Below are 15,746 nucleotides of genomic sequence, written 5' to 3' on the forward strand. Positions count from 1 at the left end.
CTTCAGAAGCTTCATCTGGTTCAGCAAGCCTCATAATTTTACTCAGCTGAATATAATCTATCCGTTCTCTGGATTTTCCTAAGGTTTTATTTGTGCCTCTCTCAGTGAATTTACTACTTTCTACTATGTAGTACAAAAAATTTCTCCTTTTTTTCATTTACAAATAGTCATTGAATAACCTCTCAGATTAGGTGCTGGGGATGCAAAAACTGAGTAAGACTGCTAACTCCTTGGGATGCTCAAGTAGTTTTTATACATCAGTGCACTCTAAGAAGTCCTGTAGGAAAAGAAGACTCCCTAGTAAAACAACTGGGGAAGCACTGCATGGACTCTAACTCTCTGTGTAAGCTTTGAAAGTCTTACACAAATATCTCTGTTGATTTTTGTTTAACCCACAGTTTCTCAAACTTATTTTCCCACAGAACGTTTTGTTTATGTAAAAGTAGGACTTAGTCCTTGGCACTGTTGTCCTGAAGAAACACTGAAGTAGGTCACGGGTGTTTCAAGGTCCTGGCATAGTGACATACATAAGAGGTTTCCAGTAAGTACTGGCTTATAAGTACCACATGCTAGTGGAGAATGCCACTGGAGCTCCTCCGGTAAATATTGTTAAATGATAGAAGAGCTAGATTACCCAGAAATAATTACTGCTCTTTAATTACCAAGTTTTCAATAGTTCAAATGTATGTGTTTTCTGTAAAATAGTTCAAATGTATGTGGTTTCTGTGAAGTGTCAAGAATGGAAAGTACGTATAGCAAGATTATTCAAATTGTAATTCATACATCAGTCACAACAAAACAGCACTCATGAGAATAGGGAATATCTATGACAAAAGACATAAGAGTTTCCTAGGAATCCTGTGTATCTGCAACTGAAACACTCCAAGAGTAGATAAGAAATCTACAAGATGCCATGTTAGAGCTTTATGGCTTGAGCTGCCACCCTTATGAGATAACTGGGGAAGGAAAGGAATGGAACATCTGCCATTCAAGTCTCACTCCTTCTCTTAACTCATACGTAATTTGACAGGAATACTGCAAAAATAGTAGATGATTTTTGATGGACGGGAACAAAGACTCTGTCATAGTACAGGAGAGAATATGCAAATATATGCAATTAAGAAATTACTGGAAGATTATACTAGGTGACCAAATGATATGTGAAGTTTTATTCTTACTGCCCATAGCTAGGGATGAAGAACAGTGGATGAAGAAATTGAAAGCATATTGTGAAGTAATATATATCTCTTGGCAAAGAGTGTGAGAAAAGGTGTATGTTAAACCTAAGTCTCAATTCACATATAAGTAAATTGTGAAGGAATACGCAATATTGATTTGAGGCGGGGGGAGTATTCAGTGCTGCTTGATTTCTAACCAGTTCAAATAATAGTTTGCCAGTGAGAATCTTACTATAAATACTAGTAAGTTAGCATCCTATTTACTATTTTAAAATCTTGCCCTTAAAACAGATTTTAGTGTGCCTATGTGTGCATGTGTGTGGGTATTGCTAAGTCATCTTTGACCTACTGATGATGACTTTAATTCTCAAACATGGTACATTATCACATGCATTTTATTTAAAAGTAGTTTTATGTGTTTCTAAATTTTATTTATTTCCATAGTAAGGTAGCATTACTTAAAAATATTCAATGAAACATCAGGTCTGTGTAACATCTTATATGTATATTAACAAAAATGATTAGAAAAATATTCCAAAAAAGCAGACTAGTCTTTAAGTATAATTAACATCTTTAAAAATGAGTCTCAGAGTGATACAAACGTTATTTCCAAAATGGGAATTCATTTAGTAAAAGCCTCCATCTGGTATCAAACATAGTATATTTTAGATAAAGAACTTTAAAGTGTTAAACTATGGTAATTAACAGTACTACTTTATTTCTAATGATCTTTTAATCAAAACACAGTTGACTGTCAACTGGAGCTTAGGATAATGAGTTAGCAAGAAAAGTTAAATACAATAATATTTGAAATGTTTGAAGTTCCATAGGACAAAAGCTATGTGAATACAAAGTGTTTCTATTAACCCTTAAGAAAAAAATTGTGGTTATTATATTTGTTAAAAATAGTGTTTTATTCAAGTGTTGAAAAAGAGTAAGATTATCTTTAAGAAGTTTACAGAGATTATCAATATGTGTTTTTCAGTATTGCCTTTATAAGAATTTATTTTTTGGTCAAAAAGTCTTATCATTATGAAGCTACACCACTTCCATAAAATCTACCCTGTCAAATTTTTATTGAATATTTAACATGGAGATATGTAGTATAGCTTCCATTATCCTCAGTATAGAGGAGAAATGCTCTTCTGTAATAAACAGGATGAACACCTACAGTATGAGTCAAGCAACAAATATGTATTAAACAACTATGTATGCCTAGTACTCTCATAGCAGCTGGAAATACTGGATGGTCAAAGTCTCTAATCTGGAATTTTAAGAATCTATATTATGATGATCACAGAACTTTTTTTCCTCTTTGGATATTTTGAGTACAGTGTGTATTTGTTACATGAATCATTAATTTTAACAGATAGTATTTTGCACCACAAGTACTTTGACCATCCAAGAGAACTTCATACTACATCTTGGGTATAAATTGATGATTAGGTAAAAAGGCTGATTTCAGCTTTTTGCCATAAGAATAATCATAAGAGTAAAATAAAATAAAATAAATTAGATTTAGTATTTGACTGAATTGACTGATTTATGACTTATTTGTCTAAAATGACCAACCACTTTAGTAGCATATATGTGTCTGAGTAGAGCAACTATACATATTGGTCAATTCACTTTTTTTTTTTTTAAAGGCAGTAACAGCACACACTGATTTGACTGTCAAATCTGTATATACATAGTTTTTGCCATTATAAAACTTTCAGTATGAAAGAAAAGGATGTTGTTTTTCCTCCTCCAATTTAATCTACTCTAAATACCAATTCATAGGCCAGAGAATCAGTCTATATATATTTTCTGTCTTATAATGTGTTGCTACACAAAAGCAAAAAACTAGTTATGTCTAATTTCATATTAAAGTGTGTGACACAATGCCCTTAGGTTTTGGAGGTTGTATGTATTAACCTAGATTTGAAGGGGAACTCCTAGTAAGAAACATAATATCCTAGAAGCTGTTATAATTCAGGGATTGGTCTTGTAATAGACATTGACTCACTTTGTATGGCTGAGAGGTCAAATCATCCTTGTTAATTATAACACCATGAAATGACAGTATTTATCATCTAACTTTATGTGCATGTCACTGAAATCTCAAGATAAATTCAAGTGGATTTAATGTATTTGTTTCTTTTACATTATCACTATTACATTGTAATGGACAGCTCTATTAATTCCAGAGGAAAAATAAGTAATTTTCATAGATATTTTGGGGTAGATATAGAAAGAATTTGTGGATTCATTGTGCCAAATATATTGTTGTGACTAATTTAGACATCTCAAAAATATTAGCCTTTTGTAATTATTTTTACCATTTGAATGAATTTATCACAAAGACAGTTAAATTTTTAAGTAAATTATTACATAGTTTCAGACCATAAAATAAGCAAGCAAAGACTTCCTACAATGTGATATAGTTTAATCATAATTGTTTTATTAATGTATTTTATACTACTGATACTAGTTTTTTTAAAATGTGTGCCTTTGAATATAGAAAATTATCTTGAAATTTTAAATAGGTCCCTAACTAGATAGCAGAATTGCAAAGATATAAGGGGCAGATGCTTTCATCTGAAACAGACTTACACAAACTTAAAACTAATTTGGAAGTGATAAAATTAATTTGCGCACTTTAATTGGAAGCAGCCTCCTGCATGAAAGAAAGCAGAGCAAGCAGGCAATTTGTGCTAAAAGCTGATTGAATTTTTTGTCAGGTAGGTAGCTTGGACTTGGCCGCTTATCCTCTGGAGCCCCTCTTTGCAATATATTACAACCCATCTCTGACTGGTGTTCTTTAAAAGGATCAATGCTATTCCTGTTGAATCCCTAGAGTCCAAAACTTCATTGATCTTGGGACTTGACATTTCTCATTACATGCTGTAGCTTCCAACAAGATAGTCACAAGAGGAGCAAGTTAACATTGTTGTCTCTTCAATAGACACTGAAAATACATTGGGACCTCAGCTCAAAACCAATCTGCTTTTAAAATATGTAATTTAAATGTGTATACCAGATATAAAGTGCTTTATAGGAAACTTGATGATATTTACATATGAATTTTTTTAAATCATAGCAATATGAAACTTTCAAAGGGGACTTACTATTCTTTTCAAATCATATCTACAAAGATTCACCGAGTAATATGTATAAGACACTATTATGTGCTATTCTACTCCATCTTTTAAACACAGATCTTTTAGCTCCTATAAAAGCATTATGCAGACTCTGAAATGAGAAGCCAATTGAAAAGAAGCGTCCAGCTGTGCACACGTAGCTTCCCTGGGCTCCCATTGTATAGGACTCAGCTCTGGACGCTGACGCTCCCACCAGCCTCAGCCTGTCATGAAACATCTGCCAAATCACATCCCTCTCTTTGTTTACATCCAGCCTTCTTTTAAAAGACTGTCCTGTGCCTAGTACCACAACTGCCACTAGCCAATGGTATTATAGGAGATAAGAGCTGGACAAAAACTAGCCCAGAGATATTTTCAAAGTATATTTATATTTATACATAATAGATGAGTTTGTGTCACTCTTCAGAACAAGGAATGTTATCTAGGGTTTAATAAATTTTAATCCTTTAGTCTTTTTGTTGGATATCACAGGAAACATATTCAGATGTATAATTCTCACCTCATAGGACTTTCTGTGGGTTCCACAGCCATGTATGTAATGGAACATCCTAGCCAGGCAGGGATGCAGTGGACCATCAGTGTCCCATCCCCTCAGTCTCAGATTGGAGACATTTAAGGTTTGTCATTGGAAAGCAACCTTCTTTCCACTCAGTCTCTGCTTTTTCTTTCTTTTTATGGGCCTGAGGCTTCCAGAAAGGTCTTTGGTCTAGGTTGGAAGCAATATAAAACACAAGAGTGACTAATTTGTTCTGTGACAGGTAGCTTCAGTGCACAGACCAATAGGTACATTATTTAATTTGATTATTTTGGGAAGGTGAGAAAAAGATAAGCAATGGATTGTGACCTAGATCCAGGTTCAGGAGTTCAGGGAATGAGATTTGGGCTGTCCCTATGATGCTCAGAGCAAAATGTAGTCAGTGTCACATTAGAAGAGGAAAAGGAATTTAGTGTGAATTAATAAATAGATTTAGCATATCCATCTTCTGTTCTTCATTAAATACTTTGAGTATGTAATCAAAGGAAACCATAATGTGGACCAATTGACATTTTCCAACCCAGGTACTGTTTTCAATTGTGGCCCCTTTGGCCTTGGGGAATGTGGGCCCAGGTATATTGGGGACTTGCACCAGGCCTCTGTGGTAGCCCAGCCTGTGGCTGAGGACTCAGTATTCTGATATGAAGACTTTGAAACTATTCTCAGTTATCCCAGCAAGTTTATAACATACCATGTTGAAATAAGTCTTGAAATCATAATAGCAATGAAACCAACTAAATCTCTTATTCTGGAATTTTAATTAAAAATCTGTCATATTTTATGTAAATATAAAATGAATGAAAACAGCTTCTACCATGATTCTGCAATGAGTTGGAAAGGTCAGAAATAGAATTTGAATGCTATATGTCACTAAGAGGTTTGTCCTCCAATTCCAGCAGAATGGCACCAAGAAGCATAGGTCTAGGAGAATCCACTGTCCCTGCTTAGCTATGTTTCATAAGAATCAAAGCTTTTGCTGAATATTAATAGCCCACAACTGAGGTTTAAATAAGAACCATGAGTAACTTTTACTTTGATCATCTCTCTAAAGGCCATACACCATCTCACTGAAAAATTTCTCCCTTGTCAGTTCTCTGTGAATAGCTGCATTTAATATCTATTTAATTATTTTCTTATCTGTTTCAAGAATTTGGAAATGACTTGATAAAAATGAGATGAATTCTGTTTCTTTTAAGCCCTTTATACTTGGAATTTCCAAATGCTTGCCTATGAGGAATCTTAAAATCAGATGTGTTTATTCCTTATCATTCATATCCATTCCCTCACAGAGAGCTCTTCTGTTGAGGAAATGAGCCAGGATGAAGGCCGTGGTACTGTTGTCCTGAGAGGGGAGATCTCACCTGCACCTCCCTCTGCGCTCAGCCCTTTAACCCTGAACTACATCCATCAATTGTGATGTGGCAGTGACAGAATATTCCCAAGATTTTAAGGAATTGTTGGAGTGTGTGACATATGGCCCTGGAACAGAAATATGCTTTTTCCTTGCTGCAAATTTCCCAACTCAAAAATCCTAAAGTAACATTTTATTTACTTTTCCCCAGCTGAAGTTGGACATCTTTGAAGGGAATTTAAGTTCCACCATTTATTCAAATGATCTGGGAAAATTTTTTTAGTATTTATTTTTTAGTTATAGGTGGATACAATATATTTATTTTATGTTTATGTGGTGCTGAGGATCGAACCCAGTGTCTCATGCATGCTAGGGGAGCGCTCTACCTCTGAGCCACAATCCCAGCCCCAATTTGAGAAAATTACAATGAAAAATAAAATATCTTAGCTCTCTAAATCAGACAGAAGCCTTTTAAAATGTATTTTCTAATTTTAAAAAGTATATAACAAACATAAGGAATTTTTTATTATAGTAATACATACATCAAAACATCACATTGTACATCTTGAATATATACAATTTTTAGATTTACTTATTTATTTTGGAATTGTACAGAGAATGCAAATTTGAAACAAATTTTTTCATAGAACTTCTTACCCTCAAGAAAATATCCACTAGATTGAGAAATACAGAGAAACTATAGAGTTGCAGTTACAAGATCAAGTTACAACATTTCTTTTCAGGGAGAATAAAATAATGGTTGATGAAACTGGCAATTTAAAATGAAATACTTTCAAGCTAGGTTTGCACCAGTGAGATACAGAATTAAGATAATTGTCTCTTATTTCTGTCACTACCTTCCTCACCCTCCCTCTCTTCCCTCCTCCACCCCAAAGCAAAGTACCTCTGCTTGTTTTCATGGAGATTTTAGGAAAAATTTTTCACTGAGTAAGAGCATGGATTTTAGAATTAGAAAGCTCTGGGTCAAATTCAACACTTGCTAGATATATGAACTTGGAAACTTGAATAACCTTCAAAGCTTTGACTCTACAAAGTATAAAATAGGGATAATAATAGTACTCAACCCAATAGGAATGTTACTATAATTAAATGAGATATCACATGTAGATATCTTGCAAGGCACAATATTTGTTTCACAACAATAGTCAGGAGAAAAAGGATAGCTGTACCACTGTAATAGTATCCTAAGCATATCACATATATTAATGTATCCTGTCATTTCAATAGCCTCTATTGGAGGTTGGTGATCAGGTAGTAGGTACAGTATTTTTTGATAAAGAACTTATCAGAAATGTGAAGTAACTGGCTGTGGTCCTTAATAAAATGGTGATTGTCTTATGAAAGGTTAGGTTTTATGGTGGAACTGTTTATGTTTGCCATTGTCTGTAATGACTCACTGCTGCTGCTTTCTTACAGGTGACTATCCTGCACCAAGAGCTGTTCTCACAGGCCATGACCATGAAGTTGTCTGTGTTTCTGTCTGTGCAGAACTTGGACTTGTTATTAGTGGTGCTAAAGGTCAGAATCATTTCTTTCATTTTAAATCTTTAGAAAATGTACTGTTTTCTCAAGCTAACTGTGACTTATGATTTATTTCTTCCAGGAGACTCTTTATAGACAAATGTAAACCCTAGGTTCTTTGTAGCTGTTTAGTTTTATTATTAACACTTCCTAGTACTAATATGAAATATGTTTAAAAGTTTATGTGGTATTTGTGGAGACCACCATTCTAACCGTAACACTGGTAAATTCAATTGCAATATATCCATGTGATGCAATTTAAAAGGACATTTAAAAGACAAAGGGGAACTATTCCTGATGCAGTGGGGGACTTAGGAGGATCAGACTTGGGCTTGGTCCTCTGCAGGACACTTTCTTTACAAGACTGAGGCCTGTGTAGAGGTTGATGGAAAGGAACCAAGATTATATAGTTCTTTTGTCTCTTTATAGAAGAAGTGTCATTTGGGGAAAAAAATCAGGAAACCTGGGTCCTAATTCTGGCTCAGATAGCAATTCTCCTTGGAAAGACTTGGGCAAAAAGGAGTCTGATGTTTGGAAGAAACAAAGACCAATATGGCAGGAATGCAGGAGGACGTGGCAGAGACAAGGAGGGAGAAGCTGAAGGGTGGGAGTGGCCATAGCACAAAGATTTGCATTTTTTACTTACAATATGGTGGGAAATCATTGAAGGTTTTAGTCAAAGTCATGAGATGATCATATTTGTCCGTAATTCTGGCTGCTTTGGGGAAAATGGATATAATGGAAAGGCCAGAGACCATGTTTTTGTTTTTACATCTTAGTACAAAAGAATAGATAACAAAGAAAGTGGCATACAAATATAGGAAAAAAGTTTTAGTTTTCTATAAGTAGAAAGCATTAGAAGTGATTGATTGCTTTTATTTTTTATTTTCCCTAATTTTCGGTAGTTCTTAACTTTAGTAATCAGGAAAAACTTAGTATATTTTTATAATGTCACTTACTTTGTAAATATGTATCTGTTTAAATTAATTGATTGAAAATAAAAATGTAATTCGTCCACATATTTTGCCAGTTTCATTTTATTTTGTTTTGAGTGAACAAAGGGGCAGACAGACAGTACTAAACTAATTAAGCACTTATTTTCATGAATTTGACTAGTGGGTTTTTAACTTAACACAATTTCTACAAGGGCAAAGAGCATTTGGGCCACTTCTTTAACAATCTTGCCTCACTATAAATTTGTTTAAAGACAAAAAGTGGTTCTGTAGTCTCAATTACTTAAATTTTTAATTTTGCTTTTACATTTCATGTATAAACTACGGAAAATGGTAAAACTTACTTGGCTTAATATGATTTATGTAGTTATAGCCTTAAAACTCTGATGCCACTGGATATGACTAGCAACTGTCGTGATAATTCTCAGACTTTCAAGGACATATTCTGAAAGCACATTAGGAATAATGTTCTGGTACATCTGATCTTTTTGTTCTCACATAATTTATGAACTGTGTCCTTTTATTATGAATATTCTCTGACAAAAGAAAAGACCAAGTGTTTACCCCAAAATACACATATTTACCATAAAAAGTGGGAGGGTGTTGTAGGTACATGTGCATGTGTGATTAAACAGTCACTGTTTCCTCTATTCATAAGTTCAGTACTTGGCTCCAGCCAGCAAACCCCTTTCTTCTTCTGTCTCCTTTGAACAAATCTGAGTACTGCCCAGCTAAGGTTTTCAGGTTGGTGAAAGCCAATGTCTGGTCTGTTATCACTAACTAACCATGGGCGTTGGTATCCCCACTCTGCAGAGGGCCCCTGCCTTGTCCACACCATCACTGGAGATTTGCTGAGAGCCCTTGAAGGACCAGAAAACTGCTTGTTCCCACGCTTGATTTCCGTATCCAGTGAAGGCCACTGTATCATATACTACGAACGAGGCCGATTCAGCAATTTCAGCATTAATGGGAAACTTCTGGCTCAAATGGAGATCAATGATTCAACACGGGTAAATCTGCACGTTCAGTGCTAAATAGGATGGAAGCCAAGAGATTAAAAATTAGTTGTTTTACATTAAATGATTCATAATAGAACTTCTCTGGCATCCATATTAATGTGTACTTATTTAGAAAGTACATGAATTCAGGTAGGCTAATACATTGAACAAACCCCAAACTCCTTTAGTCCCAGGTAATTAACTCAGTGAATTAGACTTCAGGGACAATAGTTACTGTTTAATTAGAGGTAGGCCCTTAAGGAGATTTTTTTAAAGTTCCTTTTACTACAAGTCATTGTTTCTACACTGTACTCTCACAATAGTGAATATAAATGTATTGTTGAAAAATCCTACCTTTATAATCCTAAACCAAATTGAAAAGTACCCACTTGCCCTCCATTCACAAATGAATTATCAGTTTTAAAAATTGTTTTGGAATATACTTCTGCTGTTTGTTCTTAAAGTCTAGACATTTTTGACATTCAGAATTTAACAAAACATCAAGTTATTAATTCTCAAGTTCTTCCTAAATTAGATGGGTAATAGTCTCTTTGGGACTTTCATAATTTTGTAACTTAATTTGATTTTAATAAGATTCTTTGTCTATGTAAGAACTTGACAAATTCCACATTGAAGCTTTTAGAAAGCTTGAACAATTTTCTAAAAGAAGACTACTGCTATAAGGGGGATGGACCACATGCTTTTCAGTATTGACCACTGATTGTGAAAACATGGAAAGAAATGTTTGGTTTTCTGCCTTTTTCTCAAGGCCATTCTCCTGAGCAGTGATGGCCAGAACCTGGTGACTGGAGGGGACAATGGTGTGGTGGAGGTCTGGCAGGCCTGTGACTTCAAGCAGCTCTACATTTACCCTGGATGTGATGCTGGCATTAGAGCAATGGATTTGTCCCATGACCAGAGGTGAGCCATGTCAGGGATGAGTATAACCACTGGGAACTGCCATGGTAAGCTCTGGGCATTCTACCCAGGGTGGAATGTGCTAGAATAAGATCCCAGTGTCCAAGTGGAAGAAGGACTAGTGAAAGAAAGGGTAAAATGGGGGAAGGAGTACATACTCTGAGAAACAATTATGATAAGCAGGAAATAGAGGAGGAAAATAAGGAGAAACACCAGAAATGGGTCTGTTGAAGAAATGGGCACCTCAGACACATCTTAAGGGCTTACGACATAGAACTTACTCCCACCAGTGTCTCTGTTCTCAGACCCTCACCTCGTCCCAGACAGTTTTCCCTGGTTAAGATTGTGTGAAGGAAACATTTTTTTTTTAGCAGAGATTGATTTCAGGGTGAGGCCTGCCTCTAACTAATCAAAATGCATACTATAGACTCCAGCTGGCCCCCTTTTAAAAAGTTCAAGGGGCTCAGTCATTACCTGAAATAATCCTACGCTCCCCCCTTTTACTTACCTATTTCTCACATGTTATTTTGTTGTATTTTATATATTCCTCTAAAATACTTTAATCCTTTCATGGAAAGAGTTGACAGGAATATGTACTAATTAGCATGATCTTCCTTGGTCTTTACTTCTCGTTCACAGTATTTTTTTTATTTCCTAAAATTCACCTTTGAGCTTATTATAAAGTGAAAAGAATATGAGGAACATAACTAGTTAACATTTCTAAATTTAAAAAATAAACTAGAACCCTATGATATTAAATTAGCATGGAATATCTCATTGTTTTCTATATATTTAATGGAAATAAGAAAAGCCTGCTAACCAACTTTTTTTCAACTATAAATAAATATGTGAAATGTATTTTATAATAATATGGATTTCTAAATATTTTAAATATTAAGACAGATAATAAATTTAACAAAACATCTTTACAATACAATAAAATGGTACTGAAGTCATCAGGAAAAACAAAGTAACTTAATTTAGACTCGGGACATGTGGTCTGCAGCCAGACTGTTTTTAAAGGAAGTTTAAGGTTATCATTAGAGTATTCCAAAGTACTCCAGGGCATAATCAGGAATAAATGAGAATGATATTCTGTGTAATTAGTTATAGGTACATGGGTGTTTGTAAAGTGTTTTAAATGTTCTATATTCTTAAGTGATTTAAATATTCTCCCCAATATTTATTCACATATTTGTTTTGCAAACATTTGCTGCCACTGTCAAAGGTAGAATATTCTGCAAATAAGAATACATAACAATATTACTAAATACATAATAAGAATACATAACAAGATTACTGACCCCAAAGAGCTCACATAATCATAATCTGAGCAAAGAAAGTAACAGAATTACAGAAAAAAGGAAGCGATCAAGTCCTTCTGAGGGCTGGGAAGGGCAGGACAGACTTCAGAATTTACCCATGCATTTACCAGGCTTGGACAGAGAGCGAATGAAAGAGCATATTCAAAGTCACAGTAAAGTGAAGGGTCTCTAAGTGCAGTGAAGAAAAATACAGATTAGGTTTCTATTTCTATTTTAATTCCATTCTTATTTCTGCTGCTTTATAATGTGCCTGATATATTCTGATATATTGAAACAGTAAGCGCATTCATAGAAACTATGAATTGATAGACAAACACATATTGGGGATTTATACTCAAGAAAGTATTTATCTGATGAGTGGTCGTATTGAAAGTTGCACAATGCTTGGGATAGACAGGTTGTGAGCGCTCCATCAGTGGCAATGTGGCTGGTTGGAACTGTCACAGAAAAGAAGCCTTGGTGCTGGATGGCTGGTTGGAAGACATAAGGGAGAGAGAGGGAAGGAAGTGATCACAAGATCAGTAGCTGGACAGTGGCTCAGGGTGGGTGCCAACTGTTGAGGGGTTTGTGAAGCATCCTGTTGTCATCCAGTAGGCAAAGGCACTCAATAGGCAAGGAGAATTTGGCATCGGGGGCTTTAGAAAGAGTTGTCATTGCATAAGCCCATGCACAAGGAAGGTGTATGAAGTGACAGTTTAGAGATTAAAGAAGACTAAGAAAGAAGGGTCACAAAAATGGGAAGAGAAGCCAGAAATCCTCAGAGAAGCCAGTAGTTGTCAAAAAAAAAGGGGAAGTGGATAAGCATGAATGTGATTGCTGAGGTGGTAGGTGCCTGGGTGACCCTGGAAACCCTGGTTACCATGGGGTTGTCTAATGTTCTCCGACAAGGCTCTGCCATCAGGGCTGATTGGGCTGCTCTCCAAAGAACCCCCAAGAAATGTTAGTCTAATCTCCACACAAAGCAAAGATTTGGTGAAGTTCAAGATCAGGATACCATCTAACATAAAATAGCAACCACTTGGATGAGTTCATGTCACTCTGAAATAATGTCTGTGCTTTTCCAGGACTCTGATTACTGGCATGGCTTCTGGTAGCATTGTAGCTTTTAATATAGATTTTAATCGGTGGCATTATGAGCATCAGAACAGATACTGAAGAGAAATGAAGAACCACAAGCCAAGCTAAAGCTGAGAGCACAAGTGCTGCATGGAAAGGCAATATCTCTGGTGGAAGAACCTCGTCCACATCGGCCTCTGTTTGTACATCCCATCACACCCAGCAATAGCTGTACATCGTAGTCAGCGACCATTTTACTTTGTGTGTTTTTTCAGAACTGAACACCAGCTGCTACCAAGCAAGCTTGTATCATGTAAATTATATGACTTAGGAGATGTTTTGGTAATTATTTCATATATTGTTATTTATTGAGAAAAGGTTGTAGGACGTGTCACAAGAGACTTTTGACAATTCTGAGGAACCTTGTGTTCAGTTGTTACAAAGTTGAAGCTTTGAACCTAACCTGCATCCCATTTCCAGCCTCTTTTCAAGCTGAGAAAAAAAAAAACACATTTGATACTTTGTACATCAGATGCATCTTATTTAAAGGGATACTTTTGTAAAAGTAAAACCTTGTATAAAGAACAAAACGTTTCTTAATTTTATTGTGGAGTTACAACTTGCATGTTCTTTACTCCTGATGTCTCAATGGAACAGGTGCATTCACGTTATGAAATAGAAAGATCTGTCCAAGGACGCAGCTTGTACAAAAGGGTTGAATTTGGGCTCTATCAGTAATATTTGACATTTTCACCAAAATATGGTTTGCACTTTTTAATCTAAATTCATCCCTTCTAATTGAAATTTGCTCATAAAGCATTTGGATACTAAGCCATTATTTGCCATGTTTGGTACTTTATACAAAGAAAATTCAGCCCTACCCTTTATAATTTGAAGACACAGCAGAAAGGGGGCTTAGGGATGAGGTCCTGGTTTTTATTGTATAAATAGGAGTCATGATCATTAGTTCCATAGTAATGACTTCCCAACACCTGGGCATCTCTTCCAGAGTCATCCCACTGGCTTAGTGTGTATGCATTAGGGGAGGAGAATGATGCTAACTTATTTTTCCCTCTTTGGTTCTTAAATAGCTTAGTTTCTTTAATAACAGGTCAGACTTTATTACAACAATAACTGAAGTTATTCTTTTAGGTTCTTGTGAAATTCTCACCTAAAGCCACATTCTTAGCCTAAGCCACTTCATCTTTTATGACATAAAATGATGGCCGTCAAATGATTTTCCATACCTTGTACTGATCAAGTTACACACCCAGGGGTATATACACTTTATTCATGTTTCTTCTTTGTATATTTGGTGACTGTATTGTCATAGATGTACATATTGTGTCGGTAGGGCTATGAGGCATGTTACAGGAATGTAATTTTCTCAGAATTTACACTCACTTGCAGTCATTTATTTAAAAAGATAAAACAAGATAATGGGTTCTTTGTATTGGCACTTTGCACCAGAAACATATCATTATTTATTGATGTGATTACTTATTTGTTATCCACCTTGTACTAGTAAGTTTTAGCACTGAATTATTCCTTCTTCATTGTTGTTTGTATTTATGAAATTCTGAAATTATGGGGAATCAGTGTAATGATTAAGTTATTCATCACCAGGCTGTAAGCAATATCTTGAGTTTATAGCTTAGAATTGGGAGGATACTGAACATCTGGAAGACAAGTTCATTTCATCTTAAGATCATGGTGAAATATTTTGGATATATAAATTCCTTAAGCTATTGTAACCATGTTTTATTGCAAAGATGTAAAATATGCCAGATGTGTGTGAGTTGGAAATCAAAAAAACAAAAAAAGAAAATAAAATATGCAAAGAATTCACGGATTGTTTCACATTTCACTGGATCCTTCACTAACATGCATTCATTATATTGTCATACAAGTGTAAAGAATCAGCGTTGCTTCATATAAGGGCCTAGCATCTAAAAACATGAAACAAAGTCCTAATGAGGTCTATAATTTGATGAAACATGAGCTGCTCTGTTTGGCCATCTGGCAGGGATTTGGGGCAACAGTAACCTTAGGGAAACAGCCCTTGTTTATTCTGCACACTTCACTTTTTGGATTATTTTTAAACTGTATTGAAAAGAAGCTAAATGGTGAAGGATATAATAACTTCTGGCATTAATATTATCAAGTGATGCTATGTTCATTTGAAACCATGCTTTGAAAAATTCATCATCAACCAAGCATGGCACAGGCAGGGGCCCAGAGACTTAGAGGAGCTGAGCAGCTGCTGACCACAGCAAGGTGGATAGCAGGAGCACTGCTGAAGAGACATCAGCTATGCAATTTGGTGTGGATGGTGAGGCAGCAGCCCAGGCATGCACAGAACTACAAGCAATGCTGTGTTTCCACAACCAAAAAGACTGACCACCAGAAGCCCAGAAAGGCTGGCTATTCTCAATGTCCATCCTATGCCCAGAAATCTCAGTCACCTAGCCCTGCTGGCTCCCTCAACCCAGGCCTTTTCATAACTTGTCAATCTCTCCAACAGCAGATTAGTACCTAACATGTCTTGAAATACCTCCCTTCTTTTTAGCACCATCATCTGGACTGTCCCACAATCTGCTGACCAGTGGCTAGATCTCTTAATCTGTCGCCTGTCGTTCATGCTGTTGGCTACACCACCAATCAAATCCCCCTGATGGGCACCTTGCAAAGCTGATAGCAATGGCTTAAAGAATAGCATTCTTAATCTCTAGGGGATGAAAAATCAT

At 35.6% G+C, this 15,746-nt stretch overlaps 1 protein-coding gene across 6 annotated transcripts in view; it reads left to right on the top strand.

Annotated features, from left to right (window-relative positions):
- The window catches only part of NBEA (neurobeachin), a 638,449-nt gene extending 623,602 nt beyond the window's left edge, over positions 1 to 14,847 (top strand). For all 6 annotated transcript variants that reach the window (XM_081293195.1, XM_081293196.1, XM_081293198.1 and 3 more), the window contains 4 exons: positions 7,645 to 7,746; positions 9,516 to 9,712; positions 10,470 to 10,621; positions 13,008 to 14,847. In XM_081293195.1, the coding sequence (XP_081149321.1) occupies positions 7,645 to 7,746; positions 9,516 to 9,712; positions 10,470 to 10,621; positions 13,008 to 13,098 (542 nt within the window). In that variant the 3' untranslated portion in view covers positions 13,099 to 14,847. The remainder of the gene's footprint in view (positions 1 to 7,644; positions 7,747 to 9,515; positions 9,713 to 10,469; positions 10,622 to 13,007) is intronic.
- The last annotated feature ends 899 nt before the right edge of the window (positions 14,848 to 15,746 follow it).

Source organism: Spermophilus citellus, assembly GCF_964194105.1.
Source record: "Spermophilus citellus genome assembly, chromosome: 1".
Lineage (NCBI taxonomy): Eukaryota > Metazoa > Chordata > Mammalia > Rodentia > Sciuridae > Spermophilus > Spermophilus citellus.